Here is a 24399-nt window from a genome sequence, read left to right on the forward strand (position 1 = left end):
TTTAAAATGTAATTTATTTTTGTGATGCAAAGCTGAATTTTCATCAGCAAGTACTCCAGTCTTTGGTGTCTTATGATCCTTCAGAAATCATTCTAATATGATAATTTGATACTCAGTTATTATCAATGATGGAAACAGTTGTGCTGTTTAATATATTTTTTGGAATACTTTTTTCAGGATTCATTGATGAGTAAAACGTTAACAGCATTTATTCATAAAAACAGCATTTATTCAAAATAAAAACATTTCTAACAATATAAATCGTTACCATCACCTTTGATCAATTTAACGCATCCTTGTTGAATTAAAGTACTAATTTCTTTAAAAAAAAAATAGTTATTGTTCCCAAACTTTTGAACGGTAGTGTATATTGTTACAAAAGATTTCTATTCTAAATAAATACAGTTCTTTTTAACTTTTTATTCATCAAATAATCCTGAAAAAAGTATCTCAGGTTATAAAAAAAATATTAAGCAGCACAACTGTTTCCAACATTGATCATAAATCAGCATATTAGAATGATTTCTGAAGGATCATAAGACACCAAAGACTGGAGTACTTGCTGATGAAAATTCAGCTTTGCATCACAAAAATAAATTACATTTTAAAATATATTAAAAAAGAGAACCATTATTTTAAATTGTAATAATATTTCATAATATTACGGTTTTTTTTTTTTTTTTTTTTTTTTTTTTTTTAACTGCAGGCTTGATGAGCATAAGAGACTTCTTTCAAAAACATTAAAAATAGTAATGTTTCCAAACTTTTGACTGGTACTGTATATATATATATATATATATATATATATATATATATATATATATAATGTTTTCAGTAACTGAAGTAAAGCTGAAAAATACCATTAAATACAGATTCAAAAATGTAAACAAAAATATAGTACTAAATATAGACTGAAATAAGTAATAAATATAATAGAAAAAAAATGTAAATGACAAAAGCACAAAAAAAAGAACAAAATTACTAAAACTTAAACCGAAATGTGAACTGAAAATGTAAAAATATATAACAATAAAAGCCAATTACTATAATAGTGTGTAGCCAATACTAAAATAACAGTGTTTGCTGAGATGTTTTAATTCAGATATTCCTATGTTACACATGTTATAACATAGTTACTTGTGTTACTGGTTGACATCAGCTGTTATGACTGGGTTGTGTTTTTTCTGCCCAAACGCTCATCCGTAGAGCTTTGAGACGAGCTCTTTTGGGCTTGTTTTGTCCACGGCTCTTACTTACAGGCGACTGAAGTGTTCGTGTCGCCGCTGCTGCAGATTTGATAGAAACTGGAGTGTAAATGAAGTTCTCGGTGCCGAAGCCGTCACGGTCCACGATGCTTCTCTGCTGGGAGAGAAATGCCTAATTTTGCCAGTCCACAGCTTTCAACAAGCTAATCTCCTTTAGCCAGCCGGTGAGCCTTTCAACATGGAGGAAGGACTCTGGGTCCATCACTTACACAACAAAACTATATGTGCAAGACTAATTGATCTCAGCTCCTGCGTCCCTTCCTCTGTTCTTTTACATCAGTCCAAAGAGGAGCTCTGGGAAAAATAAGAGACTCTACTTAACGGGTCACCGAAATAGAACGACATAATTCAGTATCGATTGAGTCCCCGGGGTCTGAAATGAAGAGAGCCTCGGTGTTATTACTGTACAAAGAGTTCAGACCCCTCAGACATCGATCTGAGCGCCCTGCCAAAGCCAGAGCTCATCTGGGGAAAATCAGCAGCACTTTATCTTATTCTGTACAATTAATTTCCACGTCGACCGCATTAGGTAATATTGGCGCGTGGCGCCATCGATCTCACGATTTGACACAGTTATTTTCCAGCATAAATAAAGGAAGTCTTCAAATTCAACAGTGGAGGGGAAACTCGGAGAGAGAGAGAGTGCCGTCTGATGCATTAATGTGCTCGTGTATTATTAACAATGGCAGGAGCAAACGAAGGAGCCTTTAGAGGTCGACAGGTCATCAGCGTCATCAGTGTTTGTGTTTGTGCGTCTGCTGCTTATTCATCCGAAACACAATCCAAAACTCGTCCACCCAGTAGACAATATCATGTGTGTATAATTAGAGAAATCTGATTTGCATTTGCTCCTCAATAGCATTCAGTGCAATGCGCTTCAGTTTGAGAAAACGTGTTTGTTTGTTTGTTTGTTTGTTTAGCAGATATTTATTTTAGATGAAATACTAAAATGGTACAAATTTAATTAATATTCTATTCATATTTGAAGCTTGATGAATGCAAATCTAATCATCATAACGATGAGTTCGAATTTATTTATTTGCTTGTAATATGAATTTATATATACATATTACTGTTGCAGATAAAAATATTGAATAGACAAAAAATTACAAATTAATGTCTTGGGTTAAAAAAAATAAACTTTTTTTACTTAATTAATGATTGTTATGTTAATAAATGTTATGTTGTGTGTTTGTACCCTGTGTTGAAGTTGGCTGGTATACAGTGTTAAAAGAGAAAAGCTACAAACAGAATTTATATATATATATATAAATATATATATTATGAAACACTTGAGTCCAAATCAAAAGACTCAACAAAAACAGTAAAAATGTAAAACTTAAAGTCCCCCTGTAGTCAATAATTGTATCCCTTAAAACTCATCTTTGATCACCAAAATGACATATTTAAAAGTTTTTTCCTTAAAACAGCTTGACTGTAACTCGACACCCTTGCCTCATTTAGTATTCGCGGTTCTATGAATATGCAAATGAGCCCCGCCTCCACTCACTCACTCAGCTCAGAGATCCACTGGTTGACGATCACACGTTGATCTGATTGGTTACAAGGTAGTTTGTGACGTCAGAAACACCAGCGATTTCAAAGCGTGTTTTTGAGACTGTCTTTGGTTCACTGCAGTTTTAAGGAGGAAATACTCAGCAATGGTGTCGACTTATGAACTTACACATGCTTTGTCTTAAAGTGTATTAAAAACACCACATAGACATATGAACAGCTTGATTTTCACCACAGAGGGACTTTAAAACAAGACCTGCCACTGTATAAACTGTAAAGCATTGAAACACTCAGGTGATTTGTGCTTTACAGGTGGAAGTCCTGCACCTGTGTCCCCTTCATCGCCCTCTTCTGCCCCGCTGACCGGCCCCAGCGTCGACCCCTCAGAGCCGGAGTCTTCCTCGGTGTCAGGAGGAGAGGACGGTCTCTCCATCACACCCAGCCCGCCTGAGCCGGAGGAGAACGGCACCGGGGCGAGTCCAGAGACGGAGGAGGAGAAAGCCCTGCGTCTGCTCTACTGTTCTCTCTGCAAGGTGGCCGTCAACTCGGCGTCACAACTCGACGCGCACAACACCGGTGAGCAGCTTCTCCGAGCGATTCGCATCGAGAACACCAAGAGTAAAGCCAGATCAGTTCTTCCTCAGACACAGGGAGACATTTAAACTGCGTTTCTGCGCCCATGAAGGGCACTTCGAGAAGGGGACTGTTACCAAATATGTGACCCTGGACCACAAAACCAGTCACATGGGTAATTTTTTTGAAATTGAGATGTATACATCACCTGAAAACTGAATAAATAAGCTTTCCATTGATGTGTGGTTTGTTAGGATAGGACAATATTTGGTCGAGATACAACTATTGAAAATCTGGAATCTGAGGGTGCAAAAAAATCTAAACATTGAGAAAATCTCCTTTAAAGTTATTCATTTATGTTCACGATTGTGCTGCATTCACTCACACAAATACATGTTTTATATATTTACGGAAGGAAACTTACAAAATATCTTCATGGAACATGATCTTTACTTAATATCCTAATGATTTTTGGCATAAAAGAAAAATCGATCATTTTGACCCTTACAATGTATTGTTGGCTATTGCCACAGAGATACCCGTGCGACTCGAGACTGGTGACGTGATCCAGGGTCACATATAGCTCGTTAATTTGAATAAAACGAATAATGGGTACGGAGCGAACATATAAAAGAGTCACAGAGACTTGATGCCATATTCAAGACTCCAATAATCCACGTCTTCATTTACTTCAATAACATAAGAAAAATAGAACCAGAAAACAATACAATTCACACAGAATGTTTACCAAAACATATTAACAAATAAAGACAAATACCAATACAGTAAACTGGTAGGGCAGCTATAGGAAGAACAGAGAACGCCTGGCTCACCTGGCTCTCGATAACACGAAACAGGTGATTCTGACCAAGTTTCATTGGTAACCTCGTAATTCCATTGGCTCCTCAAACTGTCAGTCAAACCTCATAACTCCACCCACCTCTATAGTGAATGAAGTGCACACGTCTCTGCTTGTTTGCAATGCAAGGGTAAATAAACTGGCTGTTTAAGTGCAGTGTTTTCTTTACTCAAGAGATAGATATATATAAAGGCTAATGTTTTATGTATTTGAGGAGCGGAGAAGAGTGTCTTAGTTAAACGTGTCGTTGAGTCATAGCCAGTCTTGTCTTAAATAGCCTGTGCGAATCACTTCATCTTTAATAACATGAGATTTTGGCCAAATGAAGTTGATGAAAGCGTAATGTGATGCACTTACTGCCACAGATCCGTTCCAGCGACAGACAAAACACAAATGTCCAATTATCTGAGCTTGATTTTGGTTAAATGTTAATAATATAATGACGCATACAAGTGTCTGACCATATATAAAGCCACAATATCAACTTTGACGACGCAGTGTTTAATCATTTAAAAATACAGTGTTTTATCCATTTCCTAAAAAGTAGCGGTTTTAGAGATACGAGGTTTTCGTCCGACAGCGACGACATACAGAAGAGTTTCAGAAGTAATTTAAATGCATTTGTTTTATATATTTTAGTATTTTGTTGTTGCTTCGGTTTTATGAAAGCAATGTCACTCAAGGTTACAGTGACTTGTATCATGGTAAGAAATCCAAATGACTGTAACAAACAGCTTCTTGTTATCACTTTAACTGAAACTCAAAGAGAAAGTGTAGTTTTTAAAAAACGAATTAAAGTACTACTAAAGAACTACATTACCCACAATCCTAAGCAAATTCCTGCGTTTGGCTAGTTGGGTTGTGGGGGCATTTCTCAGGCTAATTAGGTTGTGTTCGCTAACATTAGGATATTGTTCAAAAGGTTGTGGTCAGAAAGATTTATATTTAGCAAGAAATTAATACTTTTATTCAGCAAGGATGCATTAAATTGATCAAAAGTGACAGTAAACAGTCTAATGTTACAAAAGATTAATATTTCATACTGATAGATATTTCAAATAAATGCTATTCTTTTGAACTTTCTATTCATCAAAGAATCCAAAAAAAACAACAAAAAAGTCACGGTTTTACAAAAATATGAAGCAGTTTTCAACATTGATAATAATCATAAATGTTTCTTGAGCATCATATTAGAACGATTTGTGAAGGATCATGTGACACTGAAGACTGGAGTAATGATGCTGAACATTCAGCTTTGATCACAGGAATAAATTATAGAAACATAGAAAACATAATATTTCAGAATTTTACTGTATTTTTGATGAAATAAATAAGAGAACATAAGAGACTTCTTTCAAAAGCATTAAAACCTCTTACTGACCTCAAACTTTAAGTCATGGTGTTCACAGAAAATAAGACCCCGCCACCACAACTACCTATTTCTCTCGTTCCAAAGCACTTCTTGTTCCAGATAAATGTTGTGATGTGGAGCAGCTTTATTTGGTTCATGGTTTGGAACTTTTGAAAGATTTTTTTTTAAAACATGCTTATGGAGAAAATGAATCATAAAAATTCTTCTGAAACCAAAGCCGGCGGTCACAGCGGCTGCTTTTTCTTCATTATTTCATCCAGTGGATCTATTTTAATCTTTTTTCAGTTAAACTTAATAGTTTTGTACAGAAATAAGTACATGTGCATAATAATCTAATTTCAAGTACTAATGCAAACGCCTTTTAGACCTTGAACAAATTGCAACAGAAGCAAACTCAACTGATTTTGTATCCTCAATATGTCCTGAGTAAGGAAGAAAAAAGCCCAGAAGAATCCCATTAGGGGAAAGTTTCGAAAAATACCCAAATATAGCCTATTCATACGCCTATTCATTCTTCTTCTCACGTGAATAGGGTACAAATTTTAACCTTTAGATATCACCATGAAAATTACGGAGTTGATTACTTGCATCAAGACAAACAAAAAATGTATTACAAGTTTTTTTGAAATTGCTTGTTAACATGGACAAACGGTGCATAATCTAATTACGTATGTGCTAATTTGCATAAACACCACAACAGATCTAAACATTGGGTCTAGCCGGGTGAAAATGTCTTGTTGAATCTTGTTGACACATAACAGTAAAATACTTAATGTTAATGTCTGATTGGAACCCATTTAGGCAACCGATGAGCATTAATACATAGAGGCAGGAAGAAGTACTTTAGAAACCAGCCTTTATTAATTATTATTGCAGAGATGGGGTTTGGTGGGACTGTTTCTGGGGATTCACTTTTTATTTTGACTACCTTTTGTCTCCTGCATTCTCCTTACCATTGTCTCCAGTTCTTCCCTCAGACTCGTCCCCCAGAAACAGTCCCACGGACCCAGCCCCAAACCCCATCTCTGCAATAATAATTAATAAAGGCTGGTTTCTAAAGTACTTCTTCCTGCCTCTATGTATTAATGCTCATGAGTAGCCTAAATGGGTTCCAATCAGACATTAACATTAAGTATTTTACTGTTATGTGTCAACAAGATTCAACAAGACATTTTCACCCGGCTAGACCCAATGTTTAGATCTGTTGTGGTATTTATGCAAATTAGCACATACGTAATTAGATTATGCACCGTTTGTCCATGTTAACAAGCAATTTCAAAAAAACTTGTAATACATTTTTTGTTTGTCTTGATGCAAGTAATCAACTCAGTAATTTTCATGGTGATATCTAAAGGTTAAAATTTGTACCCTATTCACGTGACAAAAATAATGAACAGGCGTATGAATAGGCTATATTTGGGTATTTTTCGAAACTTTCCCCTAATGGGATTCTTCTGGGCTTTTTTTTTCCTTACTCAGAAGCAAACTCAACTGATTTTGTATCCTCAATATGTCCTGTTGCAATCTGTTCAACCTTTTTTCTATAAAATGACTGGACTATTTAGTTTAAAAGGTTTTTAAGAGCGACGAGAAACATGCATTCACTAATAGACATAAACTACTCAACAGTGTTTTCCACAAAAACACAACATGGAAATGAGCTGCATCATCAGGACAGAGCCGTCCAGCCCTCACGCTCGTGTTTTCTCTCCGGCTGGCGCTGTATCATTAAGATGATGAATGTTCTGAACCTGCCATGTTTTGTTCCTCAGGCACCAAACACAAAACCATGCTGGAGGCCCGGAGCGGGATCGGCTCCATCAAATCCTTCCCGAGGACTGGGCTGAAGAGCAAACTGGCTACTCCCACTAAAGCAGACACAGGCCTGCAGAACAAGACATTTCACTGTGAAACCTGCGACGTGCGCGTCAATTCAGAGACGCAACTAAAACAGGTGATGCTGCGTCCATGCATACACACACACTGCTGTTCAAACGTCTCTTTTTAAAAAAAGTCTCTTATGCTCACCAAGGCTGCATTTATTTGATTAAAAAAAAAAGAAAAAAAAAAAGTAATATTGTTAAATATTATTCCAATTTAAAATTCAGTGTCACATGATCCTTCAGAAATCACTCTAATATGATGGTTTAACTTTTATCAATGTTGAAAACTGTTTTGTACCCTTTTTTTTTTACATTTTAAATGTCTTTACTGTAACTTTTTATCAATTTAATGCATCCTTGCTGAATAAAAGTATTAATTTATTTTACCCCCCCCCCCCCCCCAAATACTTACCCCAAATTTTTGAACATTAGTCCATAATGTTACAAAAGCTCTCTATTTCAAATAAATGCTGTTCTTTTGAACTTTCTATTCATCAAAGAATCCTGAAACTAATAATAATAAATGTTTCTTGAGCATCAAATCATCATATTAGAATGATTTGTGAAGGATCATGTGACACTGAAGACTGGAGTAATGATGCTGAACATTCAGCTTTGAACACAGGAATAAAATACGCTTTAAAATATATTAAAATAGAAAGCAGTTATTTTAAATTATAATATTTTTTTTTTTACAATATTCTTTTTTTAAATCAAATTAAATGGAGCCTTCGTGAGCAGAAGAGACTTCTTTTAAAAACATAAAAAATTTGACAGATCGCAAACTTTTGAATGATATATATATTATAATTATAATTATAAAGTATATATATACTTTTTTTGTTTTGTTTTAAATAATGTATGGGTGGTTGGTTTAATTTTTTATTAATAATGTTAAATATTTTATGGTTGGTGGGTAAAAATTTATAAAAAAATAAATAATAGCTGTCTACTGCTAGTGATACTCAAAGTCTTGTATCTCGTTGGTTGATGAGTTGTTTTGCACAGAAAAAAAAAACCGATAGAGAATTTTTTTGTTTCATTCATTCAAAAATCTGCAGTGAAAATGGTGTTTTAATTTGATCTGAAAAGTTACATAACTTTAAGTGTTGTCAGACACTCATCACATCTGTGTCACTCTCTGTGTTTTGATCATCAGCACATCAGCAGCAGACGCCATAAAGACAGAGCTGCGGGGAAACCAGCCAAACCCAAGTTCAGTCCGTACACCAAAACCCAAAGAGGACCCGCCAAACAGCCCGTAGGTTCATGCTTTCTACCACAGGCGCAGTGAATACAGCTGCAATCCGTTTGTTTGAGCGGCCCAGAGGTGTAGAGTACCTGAAAACCCCCTGTAGTCAATCATTTTATCCCTTAAAACTCATCTTTGATCACCAAAATTACATATTTATGTTGTTTATGTTGTATTCCTTAAAAGATGTCTTCATGCCTTAAAATGACTTGAATGTAACTCGACACCCTTGCCTCATTTAGTATGCGCGGTTCTATGAATATGCAAATGAGCCCCGCCTCCACTCACTCGCTCAGCTCAGAGATCCACTGGTTGACGATCACACGTTGATCTGATTGGTTACAAGGTAGTTTGTGACGTCAGAAACACCAGCGATTTCAAAGCGTGTTTTTGAGACTGTCTTTGGTTCACTGCAGTTTTAAGGAGAAAATACTCAGCAATGGTGTCGACTTATGAATTTACACATGCTTTGTCTTAAAGCGTATTAAAAACACCACATAGACACATAAACAACATTAAAAGCTGGATTTTCACCACAGGGAAGTCAAGTAGAGATGCCTTACTGCGAAAATGACTCCATTACATGCAAATCACCAATTCCAAACACCACTTGAGTCTTGAGTATCTGATTTTAACAGTAGGCTACTTAAGCATTTCACTCATACTGAACGTAGGCTCAAAGATGCACTAGTTCTCAATGCCAGTGAAAAACAAGAAACAGCTTATTCATGAGGAGAGCAATCACATTTATTTTCTAAAATCAAAATAAAACTAAACACCTCTTAGACACAACAGCCTATTAAGCGCCTGCAAACACTTAAGTCTCAGTTAAGTGCTCAAAAAGCCCACTGATAAACCAATATAACAGATACATTTAATAACTGAGTGTCTATTCACACTAAGCCTAGGCTATTTACATTAACTCCGCCCACTGACGTCTGATTGGGCCAGACAAAAGATCGTCACCAGTAGCAATAATGCACGTGGCATAAAGTTTTGACGCATCCACATTCGAATCCACATTTTTGACGAACTCTCTCTACTCTCTTTTCCCATCACATATCTATGGAGGCTTGTTTCCGCCTCAGAATAAAACATTTTAAAAGATAATTGCGACTTTATATGACACAATTGCGACTTTATTTCACGCAATTCTGACTTTATATCTCGCAATTCCGACTTTATATCACACAATTGCAACTTTATTTCACGCAATTCTGACTTTATATCTCGCAATTCTGAGAAATAAAGTCAGAATTGCGAGATATAAAGTCAGAATTGCGTGAAATAAAGTTGCAATTGTGTGATATAAAGTCGGAATTGCGAGATATAAAGTCAGAATTGCGTGAAATAAAGTCGCAATTGTGTCATATAAAGTCGGAATTGCGAGATATAAAGTCAGAATTGCGTGAAATAAAGTCGCAATTGCGTGAAATAAAGTCAGAATTCTGACTTTTTTTCTCGCAATTGCGACTTTAAATCACGCAATTCTGACTTTATAACACATAATTGCGAGTTTATATCTCACAATTCTGACTTTATAACACGCAATTGCGTCTTTATAACACGCAATTGCGACTTTATATCATGCAATTCTGACTTTATAACACGCAATTGCGACTTTATTTCTCAGAATTGCGACTTTATATCTCGCAATTGCGACTTTATTTCTCTAATAATAATTGCGACTTTTTATCTCACAATTCTTACTTTTTTTCTCACAATTGCGATATATCAAGTCAGAATTTTGACTTTTTTTCACAATTCGTAATCTGACTTTATATATCGCAATTGTGAGAAAAAAAGTCAGAATTGTGAGATAAAAAGTCGCAATTATTATTATTTATTTATTATTCAGTGGCGGAAACAAGCTTCCATACATATCAGATCAGAAAGGCATTTAAAGAAAATTAATAAAATATTCGAAAAGTGGAAATAAAGTGTCTAACGTGTGTTTAATAATAACGTGTTTATGGGTTAGGTGTTGGTGCCTTATTGTCCCAATACGGTGGCATACATTTAATAATTTTAAATAATATAATAATTTACACTCAATGTTATTATTGCACACCATTTAATGTACAACAACACTGAGGTGCAAATAGCATCTTGCCACTATTTATCAGTATAAATAGCATCTAACAACTATTTATTGCACAAAAAATACTGCTATAGAGTGAATAGAATCTAGTTGCTATTTTCACTGCTATTTGCTAATAGCCACTGCCATATAATAATGTTTTAATTCAATTTCTGCCTCATAGATAAACACCTGCGGTTAACACCTGCTAATGCATTTATATTTTCAGAAAGTAGATTTGGGTGAGTAAGGGCTAAACACACAAGATATCGAAGCTTCAGTGCACTGTGGGTGAAAAATTAGGTGCCGTGCAAATTGTAACAATCATTACTCATCACAAATGTATTGGAGTAAACAGTACATATAATTATTTTTAAAAAATGCAGTCGAGTAGAGAGTAAAATTTGCTCATATTTGTTAGCATTTCCATTCATCTCAATGGCAGTGGCCAGACAATGAAGGCCGTTGTGTTTTGTGCTGCTGCTGATGCAAATATTACTTCAGCTTTAATAGTGTCAGTCCAGACAGTTTCATAACCAGGTGTTGCATGATGGATCGATGCCATGTTTAATAAAGACGAAACACATTTAACGTGGGTAATGTGGCACATTTCTGAGTGAAACAGGTTGGGAAATTGTTCAGTGCGAAATATTGAAGATGTTTGGATAGTGTGATGGTGGTTAAAATTATTTTTTAGTATAATAAATCATTTTAAAATATATAATATTGCAATATAATATAACCTAGCATTCAAAAGTTTGGGGTCAGAAACGAGTCACTTCTGCTCACCGAGGCATTTTTTCATTTGATCAAATAAAAACAGTAATATTGTGAAATATTACTACAATTTAAAATAACTTTTCTATTTAAATATATATTTAAAATGTAAAAAAAGCAGAATTCTCTGCATCGTTACTCCAGTCTTCAGTGTCACATGATCCTTCAGAAATCATTCTGATATGCTAAATTTGACAAGACAACAGTTTAATATTTATTCTGAATTTTGCTGAACGGTAGTGATTAATATTGTCTTGTTTGACTGGAGAACGTCAGCAGAATTAGACGTTTCAGAGAGGAAGTCATTACATTTTGATGAGCGATTATCAAAACAAATGTTCCCTTTCGAATAACACGTCCTGATGGATTGTACACATCAAGGCCATTTATTAAAGTTATAGTTCACCCAAAAGTGGAAATGTTGTCATTGTTTACTCGCCCTCATGTCGTTCCAAACCCATATGCTGTTTTGTTTTTCCAATTTGTTTAATGCAGCAGCGGCATCTGTTATGCTCAACGTGAACAAATGATATTTCAAAGATTCTCTTGCTCACACAGATCTGTCACATGGCTTGTGTATTACTCTACTACTGTTGTGGCGCTTGTGGTCACTGTGATCTGTTGTACTGAAATGAGAAGAACAACCGCACACGAGTTTGGAACAACATCAACATAGTGAACTATCGCTTAGATCAGAGGTTTTTGGATTCGGGGATCCCTTACATTTTCCAAGGACCCCCTTCATAATTATAACAGTGATTAAACCCAAAGTTAATGTGGTTGAGAGTAATGGATTTTCCCCCAAAATTAGTCAAACCTGTAAGTCGAACTTGGTCAAACTTGCGTTGTTGAGAGAAAAAAACACACAAAAAAAACGCAGATAAGTCGCATTTTATTATTAGATTCAGAAATAATGTAAAATATTGGTGAATAAAATGAAACATTAACAAACTCTAAACACTGTAAACGCGTAGTTAACTTCCTCTCACTCCAAATCAAATAAATCTAATAGTAGGCCTATTCAGAACAGAGAAAAAATTAATACATGTATACAATTAAATTAATTATAGAGCCACTTATTACACACAACATTACCGTATTGTTCTGAATGTAAGACACTTTTTTTTTTTTTGGGAAATACAGTACTGTGCAAAAGTCTTAGGCATGTTAATATGTAACCCCTTGAAATGAAACAAATGGAAACAAGAACGTTCAAACTGTGAACAAACAAGTGTATTCTGTGACAAAGATTGTTTTAGTAACTCAGTAGCCTATGTATTTTTAATAATGTTTAAATTGTGTAATATTTGTGAATTTGATTATGCGGCTACTTATCCATTTTCTTGCGAGTGCCGTCGAGATTACTCTCTGGTGCCGCGCACTCGCCGCGAGACTCCACCCACACGCTGTTCTGATTGGCTGACTCCACCCACACGCTGTTCTGATTGGCTGACTCCGCCTACACGCTGTTCTGATTGGCTGTGGGTTTTGATTGATTTTGACGCATCTCGCAGTCGCGTCGTGTCTAGTGTAGACAGACAAATTACTTGTCGCTGGAATCTTATCGTATCGCGTCTGGTTAGGACACAGTGAACCAATATGAAAGTATTGCAGATATCATTAATTCAATTTTGTAAGGAGGAGGAGCTGGGGAGGGAGGAGGGTAATCAGCTCCTGAGAAACGAGATAGCTGCTGATAATACTGAAGGAGCTTATATATGTATACTCTAGACTCATGCATTTTCTGTAAAGCTGCGTTGAAACAATATGTATTGTGAAAAGCGCTATACAAATAAATGTGATTGAATTAATAATCGAGCACCAATAATAATGGATTATAATGGATTGGAAGCTTTTGACCGGTAGTGTATAATATCTAATTACAGATTCTCTCTCCAGCAGGTGAAGATGTCAGTCGGTAAAGATCTCTGCCCGCCGCTGAGCACCAGATTAATGCCGTCTCACCTGGCAACCGTTGCCGCCGCCATAAGCTCCGCCTTTCCTTCCCTTAACCCCGCCCTCTTTCAGACTCACCTGCTCCGCCCTGCTCCGGGGCCAATCAGGACTGCGCACACACCTGTGCTGTTTGCCCCTTACTGACCTTTGAACTCTGACCTTTGGAGGATCTGATCATTAACCCCTCCCCCATGACCTCACACTGGGTTAGCCCGGATCTAACGCGCAGTATCGCAATAATTTAAAAAACAAAACAAACCAGGTAACTATGCATCGTCATTTACATATGACACACTGACGTTAAGCTATAAATGTACCGGTGAAGATTTGATTTTTGATGATAATTCATCATCATCATCATCATCATCATCATCATCATCGCATCATCATCGCTTGCAAGTACAAGACTGATATGTAAATTTAAGGTGAGTTTGGGAACGTATAGATGTTTATTATAGGGGGGAATGAAAAGTTGTATTTCTCTGCTGTTTTGCACTTTAAGCCTTTCTGTTGTTGATTTCAGTGCTTTTAATGACTAGATCTCCTCCTGTTCCAGCTGTTGTTTTACTGTAACCGGGTCAGCAGGGCTTCATTTGTCACATTTCCAGGATTATAAAAGTACAACGGAAAGTATCATTTCTATGTTCTTATTTGCTCCAATAGCATCCATGATAGTGTATCTGCGACTAAATAAAAGAGGGGAAAAGAATAGCAAGAGTTTGATTACGCTGGTCAGAAGAGAGAAAGAAGTCAAATTAGTTGTGTTTACTAATTAACCAGTTTACTAACCAGTCGTTTAATGCCAAGGTAATATAACAAAGTATAATGTTATGATAAATGTATATCAAGTTGCTTAAAAATGTATAAAAGAAACCGGAAAGGGTCTATTAAGAAATCACAGAATAAGAAACTGGTGATGGATTTAGCTTTAGGTTTTGGACTTCAGAACTTTAGAAGTTTTAGCCAATCACCTGAGCTGTAAATAACCATGTGACTGATCGTGCTAGGAAAACGATGTCATGTTAATTCTGATTGGCTGCCGACGTCAAAAACAGAAAAAGTCCATTTCACACTTTAAAGACTCTCCAAAACATGGTCACTGGTACTAAAATATATCACAGTCCGATCCCAGAGAATCCAGATCCAGCTTTTCCCAATGCAAATTAAGCCCTGTTGTACCTGTGTGTGCGTGCGTGTGTGTGTGCGTGTGTGTGTGTGTGTGTGTGTGTGTGTGTGTGTGTGTGTGTGTGTGTGTGTGTACAGTAGAATGTAGGGGAATAATAAGCTGGTGATTTCCGAAGTAAAATGCTGCTGATTCATGTCAAAGCAAGGTTAAGACATATAGTGAGATGTTTGCAAAACAGATGAATATGTAAATTTGTAGGAGTGTGTTTGCGTGTGTGTTTGTGGGGGTGAGTTAACGGGCTCCATCACCTGAAGTCGTCCCTGGAAACATCTCATGAATATTACATGAGCTACTGGGGCCACAAAGCTTGTCTGTCTCTTCTTGCAATGTGAAAACCGATAAACAGTTTCAAATAAACAATCCTGCTTTCTTAACTTACTGTGTGAAAAAAAATTAATTTCCTTAAGAACAGACATGTGCACACACACACACACACACACACACACACACACACACACACACACACACACACACTAACTTTAAAAAAATGTAAATGAATACTTTTATTTAGCAAGGATGCATTACATTAATCAAAATGAACAGTAAAGACATTTACGATGTTGCAGACGTTTCTGTTTCAGATTAATGCTGTTCTATGCAACTTTTTACTCACGAAAGAAAAAAATGTACGACAATTTCGACAAAAATATGAAGCAGATAAACCAAGTTTAAATGGCCAAACAAACTTAAAGGGTTACTTCAGGATTTAGCATTAAGCTTTGTATTAGTAGAAAACCTGTAGTATTTTCGAATTACCATGCTTTCCACCCTCATATCCCCCTGAGACAAGAGATTTATGTATTTTTTGTCTGGAAAAAATCCTCCGATGACGCAAAAATCGTCATTTTGCGTCATCGGAGGATTTTCTGGCCAGAGGCTAAAGACTACAGCCAGTAGATGGCGTTGTTCCGCATGTTTTCAGCCCGCCCATACAGGGTGGGATCTCACTCACAGAATGTACACAGTGTCAGCCGTCTTTCTTTGGAAGCTAAGCTAGCAGGCTCTTGTTCTGTGGAGAAAGCTGAATAGTAGGAGAAAGCTGAGTAAGTAACCATCCTCCTTTTCCCGGACTTGTCCGGCGGGCGAGATCGTTCAAAATGTCCGGGATTCAGCTTTTGCTTTCTGCGGTCGCTATTCCTTGTGTACATGCACACCTTTTGTTTCAATCTAACTGAATTCATTCCGATTGGTGAATTTGAATGTAGTGTTTACATGAACGCTAAAGTGATCGGTTGATGTGCGTTTTACCATTGCTAAGAAAAATTCCCGCTCCTCCGTGAGAGATGCGAGACCCGGCGCGTCTCAGTAATCATGCCACCGGCCTCGCGCTGTTCTCCCGCGGCCGTCAGCCTCGTCCTGCTCGCCACAGTAAACATGATGAATGAATGGCGACTGTAGAACCCAAAAGCAGAATCCCCGACATTTTGGGCTATCTCTAAATCCCTCGCAAACTCATCACGTAGGCTAGCTTTGTTGTTTTAAACTGCGCTCCCTTACCGGTAGGCGTGGCCTCCTAAGGCAGCGAAGCAAGTGCATTCTGGGAGTTGTTGTCTTTCATCCACATAAGCCAAAAATACATTTTCTGGCTTTTCTCAGTCTAGAAAGCTCCAAATTCAAAAATTTCTTCACATTTCTTCTACTTAAATGACCTATTTTAAATACACATTCATCTTCCCAGAGGTGAAGTATCCCTTTAAAAGTATCATAAAAGTTGAACATTCAAAGCATTTTCAAATTTGCAAGCATGTGACACTTGAGAGCCAATGCCGTTTGCCGTTAAACGTCAACAGTGATGGAATGAAGAAACAAAGCTCAGACATTTCAATGACCCGAGAGTCAGTACGTATGACAGATTGATAATTTCGAGGGTGAACTATTGCTTTAATGGATTTTGTTGAGAGAGAAACATGCATGCACACAAATTATCTCGACTTTGCTTGTTTTGGTCCACGAGACGGTAAAAGTGAGTCATGCTCGCAGTCACTAATCACCAAATCTACAATTTACCGCTTTTAAGAACAAAACAAAAGTGCCTATTAAAAGCCAATATAAACGTTGTTTTTAAACAAGCGCTGGTTTCCAGGAGGTTCTGTGTGCGTTGTGAAATACCGCTGCCATCAATTTCACTTTCTGACATTCTTGTATGAGTCACATTTGTCAAAAGCTCATAAGACGGGCTTTCTCCTGAACTTTCCTCCATAAATCCGTGCTGTGGCTTGATCCGTGTGGAAAAGCGACAGGTGTGGCGGTCCAGCGGTCTGATGAACAAACAGTAATGCTTGCGGAGAGTGAAATGCTTGGCTTTGTCAAGCTGTCTCTCAAACGATAATGGTGAACATCTGCATGTAGGAGTCGATGTGTTCTGTTTCAGAGGAAGGTCAGTTCCCTGACAGGAGACAGGGTGTATTTTATCCCAACATGGAGCCAAATCAGATTCCAATCATCCAGCTTTTTTATTTCGTTGTGTTTTTTAGAGCATCACTGAAGGTTTTGACTTCTTCACGTTAATGCATCCGTTCTCCTGATTTACAATTCTGTCGTCATTTAACATAATAAAACTTGTCATTCCAAACTGCTCTTTTACTTACAGTATATTGAAAGCTTATGCATGGCAAGCACTATATAGCAGTCCACATGACGTTAAAGGGGTGGTTGATTATGATTTGACTTTTCTAACTTTAGTTAGTGTGTAATGTTGCTGTTTGATCATAAACAACATCTGCAAAGTTACGACGCTCAAAGCTCAAAGCAAAGGGAGATATTTGCTTTTAAAGAAATCGCTTTTTAAGGACTACAACAAACGGCTGGTAGAGACTACACCACATTCCTCCCGGGTTAGTGACATCACCAACCCTAGAATTTACATAAACCCCGCCCCCTGAACACGATTTATAGATTATCAAGACAGAATATGCTAATCAATGACTAGAAGATAACTACACATCAGCTTCATAAATTCATCAACTAACCATTCAGAAATGTCCTGTTGCTTCTACACGTTGTCACTTCTTCTCGAGTCTCTCCATCATTGTCTGACTCCGGTTTGAACATAAAAGGCTAAAAGTTTTTGAAATGTTCAGTGCATGTGTGTGTGAGGTAAAAGAACACAAGCTCTTGAAGCTCCGCCCCCTGTGCCGGGAGCAGCAGCTCATTTGCATTTAAAGGGACACACACAAAAACGGTGTGTTTTTGCTCACTCTCAAAAAGTGACAATTTTAACATGCTATATAAAAATATCTGTGTGGTATTTTGAGTTAAAACTTCACACACACACTCTGGGGACATCAGAGACTTATTTTACATCTTGTGAAAAGGGCATTATACCACCCCTTTAAAGTCTTCTGAAGCCATGCAATGGTTTTGTGTGAGGAAAAGACTGAAATTTAAGTTATCTACTGATGATTTCCCCTCAAATGTGAGTTGGGTCTCCCATGCACTTCACGATTTGTATGATGCATATGTAGGTTAAAAATGTGTTTGATTTCGGTTATGATGCAGCCTTAGAAGCCAGTTGCCTATGTAGAATTTTGAGACTTACATTTGTGTTTCACAAAATAATGAGGTTCATCAATGCAAGGATGAGTAAAGATAGCAGAATGTTAATTTCTTGGTGATCTATTCCTTTAATAACGCTGTCTGACTCTCTGAAAAGGTTTTAAAAACGGTTGTGGTTGTTGTAATTTCGATCCATGTTCGTTTCAAATGGCAATTTCATTTCTCCGCTAACGGTATTTTGAAAGCGTTCATAATGCATTTGAATGACGAGATGTTTTGAGAAGGCATAGTGTGTGTTGGGACGTCATTCACGTGCTGGATATATTTCCAAAAATCCATTTTTCATACCCTCCCAGCACACCGTATAACACTTTACTCAGCACTTGAAGCCTCGCACTTCTCTTCAAGTGCCTGCGGGGAGATCTAAAGAAGACTAATGGAACATGACGATCCTCGGAGGACGAGCGAGGAAACTCAAGCGCTCCGGTCGCCTGTGCGTCGCTTTGATTCCTGATCATGACAAATGCAGTAATTAGCATTCAAGTCCAAGAGGAGCAAGTTCTCTTCATTCCTGCAGGTTTATAGCGGATCCTGCTAAGTACGCCGGGCCTGTCTTCATCCCTGCAGCCGTGCGGAGAAAGAGCGAAGACGGCATGATGCATCGAGCGAAAAACACATCTTCTGCCTGCAATTTTATGGCTCATATCAACAGGGCTCTCTTAGATTTTGGCCATTGTTTGAAACATTGAAGCACTCGAGATGATGGATAACATCAGTGGTGTACCTGTCTGCCCAATTACAGGTCTTAATAACGGAGCTGAAGTCTGCTTTTAAGCAAGAAAAATAGAGTAATTTATGACAGTGGCTCAAGGTCAGTTCACATGTGCAGCAGCGGCTGTGAGCTTGGAAGAGGGTCATTCTTATTATTCAGTGGTCAAGTATCACCATTACTGTTGCTTATACTTTGGGATTTGAACAAGCCTCTAGTCCTTAGGATTGCATTTAGACCTATGACTTGTGCTCATAATGCTATGAACGTGAATGATTATTTCTGAAATTCACATCACAAATTCAGAAACTTTCCCAATTTCACAAGGTCTGTTCCGATTTCATGCACTTAATCAGTTAATCAGTCATTAATTCAGAATTGAACAATGCATGAAAACAGAACAGAATGGAACAATGCATGAAAACGCATGAACATAATGCATGAACATAATGGAACAATGCATGAAAACGCATGAAAATGCATGAACAAAATGCATGAACAAAATGCATGAACATAATGGAACAATGCATGAAAACAGAACAGAATGGAACAATGCATGAAAACAGAACAGAATGGAACAATGCATGAAAATGCATGAACATAATGGAACAATGCATGAAAACAGAACAGAATAGAACAATGCATGAAAACAGAACAGAATGGAACAATGCATGAAAACGCATGAAAATGCATGAACAAAATGCATGAACAGAATGGAACAATGCATGAAAACAGAACAGAATGGAACAATGCATGAAAACGTTCATGAGCAATGCATGAAAACGCATGAAAATGCATGAACAAAATGCATGAACATAATGGAACAATGCATGAAAACAGAACAGAATGGAACAATGCATGAAAACCCTTAAACAAATCCCTTAAACAATCAATGAAAAAATAGCGACAACCTGGCAACCACTTTATAAAATAAAAAAGAATAAAAAATGTTGGTGTCATTGAGCCGTTTGCTGCTAATTGTATTAATGTCCATTTGCACATACCTATTTTAATATTCTTTCTAGTCTGGATGCATTATGCTCGATCACTGGTACACAGCGCACCCTTAAGAGTTATACGGATAATAAGTTCAAGTACTATAAAATCTGTCCTAAAGTTAAGAGTAACTCAGCGAGGGTTTACTGCCGCCTGCGGCTCCAGCACTAAAGCTGTGACAGAAATTATACCATGTTCTGTTTAAGCTATGGTTAACCTCCAGAGTTCTCACTGGCAGCTTTCGGTGTAATTACACCAGAGCGTTTCTTTGAAAAGGAGGGAAGGTCATCAAAAATGCATTTGCTAAATAACCCAAACTCAGAGCCCTGGAAGAGCGAGTGCACTTAAAGGTGTAGTTCACTCCAGATTCTCTCATCTTTGTGTCGTTCCAAACCCGTAGAACTTACTTTCTTTTGTGTTTCACTGAAAAAGTATGAAATAATACGCTGTCCAAACGACATAGAGGGTGAGCTATTTCTTTAAGGCCTTCAGTGGGGGAAAAAAACCCTCAACTTCTTAATGTTTTCCATAAAAACTTTATAATGTTTGCCTTAAGGGTGGATTAAGGAATATGGAGGGAGGGGGAAAAACATAAAATCGATCGTTAGGAGGACATCTCTTGGGTCAAGGAAAGAAAAGCCCAAATGGCTTCAGATGTTTCCAGCTCAATCCCATAGGAGATAAAGTGTGTTTTTACAGGCGTGATGTGAGTGATTCACACTGTCTGCAGTTTTACACGGCAACTGTTGCTAGGGCTTTATTCATGACGGCAACAGTGTTTTTGGTTCAGAGGACTGCTGTTTCCAAGCAGATCAGGACCTATTTTGGGAAATGACAAATGCATGCATGATTAGATTTGCAATTTATAGGATTACATGACATGACATCTTATTGAAGGCTGTTTCAGTCCTGTGCACTGCTTTTGACATCTTCAACACAGTTTACCTCCAAAATCTGATGCATTTCTGATTGAAACAGGACGTTCAAAGAGAAAACAGAATAGAACTTGATTCATGAGGTTATGAGGAACCAGAATGCAGTCGAGAAGTTGGTTGGGAGAAGTTAGGAAAAGCTTGGTGACATCAGTCAAAAAGGCATGGATTATTACATAATTGCATTTTGATAAAGACTTACAACAACTTTTTTTATTTGGAGTAACACACACAGAATTGTTCAACAAGAACATAAAATGATTTGTAAGTTTATTATTAGATATTTAGGGTGACCAGATGTCTCAGTTTATCGAAGGTCTTCAGAAGGTCCGTTCCGATTTCATGCACTGTTCCATTTTGGAATGAATCAGTCAATATTAATTCCGAAATTCCAGAATGGAACAATGCATGTGAAATCGGAACAGAATGGAACACAGGGACACTTTGAATTTCATGCGGCAAAATTAATTAATCTTTAAGTAAATTTCATTCATTTGAGCTGAGATAAAATATCATTTTTTCAATAGCTAACACATCCACATACGCAATCTTTGATAATATTACGAATTAGGAAGCCATTATAATGCATCCAAAGATCAATTATGACTGTAGGAGTGTAGCATTGTTATCCAATCACATTCATACACCTGCAATAGTCTGTTTTGGGCCTAACTGTAAATTGACATGTACGTCTACTCTAGAGCATAAAATGTTTGTTGTTATTTATTTCGTTATTTGCAGTCGATTCTGTCCAAATAACCTGAATAAAACAGAAGAATCACCGGATTATTTTGTATTATTTATACACTATTATAGTTTTTCATCATATTTTTAATAGCTATTTTAATTTTATTTTCGTCATTTTGTTATGTGCTTTTGTAATTATTACTATTATTTATTTATTTATTTTTATTTCCAGTTATTAATTTTAGTGCTTCAACTTATTTCAGTTAGTTGCCAAGGCAACATTTCAAATTATTTTTTTCCTACATACACGTTTTCAATAGTTTAATTTAAGATTTAGTTGATGCCAGGAGGAAACTAAAAAAATGACACGAATGACATGAACTATAATGGAAAACATTTTCTCTCATTTCGATGAAATAAATCCATCTTTTAGAACGGTTACTCCCATCACTGTTGAGCCTTCAGAGATCTGGTCTCAGGTCCTACAGGTATATATATCTGATCCCGTCTCTGTTTGACACATTCACCTGTTCTTTCATTGAAAGCGGATGAAACGGGGAGTGGAGTGACAGTAATATATGCAGCAGGAGAGTTATCATCTTAATAGGACTGTCAGAACGGTGTCATCTCAGGGTTGCCGGTGACAGGAGATGCGTATCGTGGCAGAAAACAACTCGGATGTCCACAATGTCACCTTGTTGTTTCAATGTCCAAACCTTCACAGGAACAATAAATTAGCTCCAGCGGCACCGCCTCGAATATTACAGATTGTTGAGAGACGGAACGAAACATGTCCCACAATTCCACCTGTTGCTAGTTTAGAAAATAGCATTTCTACTCTAAAAAATGAATCAGAGATGATAGAAGACCACAAATTACCACCATTTTTGAAAAAGCTTTCATTTTTAGGCTATATATCACTCACTACCTGTCCTTGTTCATATTGTTTGGGATTTTTAGATAATTTTCCTCATTTTAAGTAGTTTCAATTGTACAACATCTAAAATGGCTTCCAAATTTATGTGATGTCAAGTATGTTTTTTGTAATAGATGGAGGTGATAGTCATCCAGTTCATTAATGTATGCATTGAAGTTAATGCTATAGATTTGTCAGATGTTTATTAAATAGCGGACATGAAATTACAGTCTTACATTTGTGAGAAAATGCAGCATAATGTTACACAGCAGGTGCATTCCTGTAAACAGTGTTGAAAAGACTAATCCACATTAATTGCTGTGCTAGTTAAACTTTTATTTATTTAATTTTCATTGTGTTTGAGCCTGTTTTGTGCAGTGTTTTCTGAATCAGCGATTGGCTGCTTGTCAGAATGTGCGGATCGACGAAGATGAATTGGGCCATGTCCAATTTGCATGCATATTGATTTTGATTTTGATTCACACAAACCACAATGGCCTCTGGGTAATTTGCATCACCTGGACACCGAATTGCCCTGATTAAATCTGACTGGAGGGCAGCGGAGCTCTTTGGAAAAGCCCAGAGAGACTCACATCGGAAAACTTTTACCTTAAACGCTGAAAGTGTAAAGTTTTACGTTTTTTCGAGGAGAAAAACATCTTGAACATCGCGCACATCTGGAGAAGAGTCCTGCTGCCCTCTGCTGGATAGGAGGAGCACGTGCGGGTAAGGAAAAAGCTTTTAACACCGAAAAACAAATTAAGTTTTACTTGAAAAGTGGGTCATTATGTGGCCAGTAAACAATCTGCACACGCACAACCATTACTATCCAAGTTAAAGGAGTTATGTTAAAGCGGAGGCAGATAAACGAGAGATTTTCTTTGAAGGCGAACTTGAAAAGCAGGCCTACCTGAAATACAAGTAGAGTAGGCCTACGTTATTATACAACTTGTTTATTATACTTAAGCACTAGATAAACGGATTAAGATTAAGAAAATATGAAATACAAGTATAGTACGTTATTATAGAACTTGTTTATTATACTTATTAAGCACTAGATAAACGGGTTTAGATTCAGGAAAATATGAATGAAGTAAAGAAACAGCAATAACAGTGACTTTTTGTTGTCGATTTAAAATAAAAAGACATCAGTGACTCCTTAAGCGATTCCTGCAAAAACTCTTTTCAGGGTTTAATCTCACGGTTTGGCCAGACATTTTAAAGGCCTCTAATGGATCAACATAATCAAAACTGGAAAACCTCTTGTACACAATCTGCTACATTGATAGCTGGATAGTTATGAAAATAAGTAAAAGGCCTTTTAGCGCAATTGCAAAGATCATGATACTATAATACTACAAAATGAACATTAACTGGAGCAACTTAGGTTTACTTTACTTATTTTTTTGTTTTGTTTTTTGAAAAATCATGTTAAAATGTGGAGGCTTTTGATGAACGTTTATTTGTTCATTTCTCAATCATCATTGTATTGCATTATGTTTTGCCCCCCCCCCCCCACAATAAAAACTAGAGCTTTGATCACAATACTAAACATTTAAACATCATCATATCAAAGCATATTATTAGGAGATAGAGTGGCAGCCGACATTTGGCCTATATGCATTTTATGTAAGTATCTGGCATCAGAATTTCATCTTACTTTTTGGCCATATAAATATCAGCATCTGCATATAAATTGCTCCTCACTAGGAATCATAAAAGCCTGATGAATCAAATATGATACAAAACATAAAACACATATGCATTTTTTTTTGTCTAAAGGTTCAATAAAATAGTCCCTTTATATATATATATATATATATATATATATATATATATATATATATATATATATATATATATATATATATATATATTTCATATGT

At 36.7% G+C, this 24399-nt stretch overlaps 1 protein-coding gene across 4 annotated transcripts in view; it reads left to right on the forward strand.

Annotated features, from left to right (window-relative positions):
* Positions 1-15091, forward strand: part of znf385d (zinc finger protein 385D) — a 74782-nt gene extending 59691 nt beyond the window's left edge. Inside the window, exons 5-8 of one of the 4 annotated variants that reach the window (XM_084385479.1) lie at positions 3075-3356; positions 7357-7538; positions 8627-8728; positions 13476-15091. In XM_084385479.1, the coding sequence (XP_084241605.1) occupies positions 3075-3356; positions 7357-7538; positions 8627-8728; positions 13476-13676 (767 nt within the window). In that variant the 3' untranslated portion in view covers positions 13677-15091. The remainder of the gene's footprint in view (positions 1-3074; positions 3357-7356; positions 7539-8626; positions 8729-13475) is intronic. The other 3 variants (XM_084385481.1, XM_084385480.1, XM_084385482.1) reach the window with 3 other exon arrangements.
* The last annotated feature ends 9308 nt before the right edge of the window (positions 15092-24399 follow it).

This window comes from Rutilus rutilus (assembly GCF_951802725.1).
Source record: "Rutilus rutilus genome assembly, chromosome: 17".
In the NCBI taxonomy this organism is placed as follows: Eukaryota; Metazoa; Chordata; class Actinopteri; order Cypriniformes; family Leuciscidae; genus Rutilus; species Rutilus rutilus.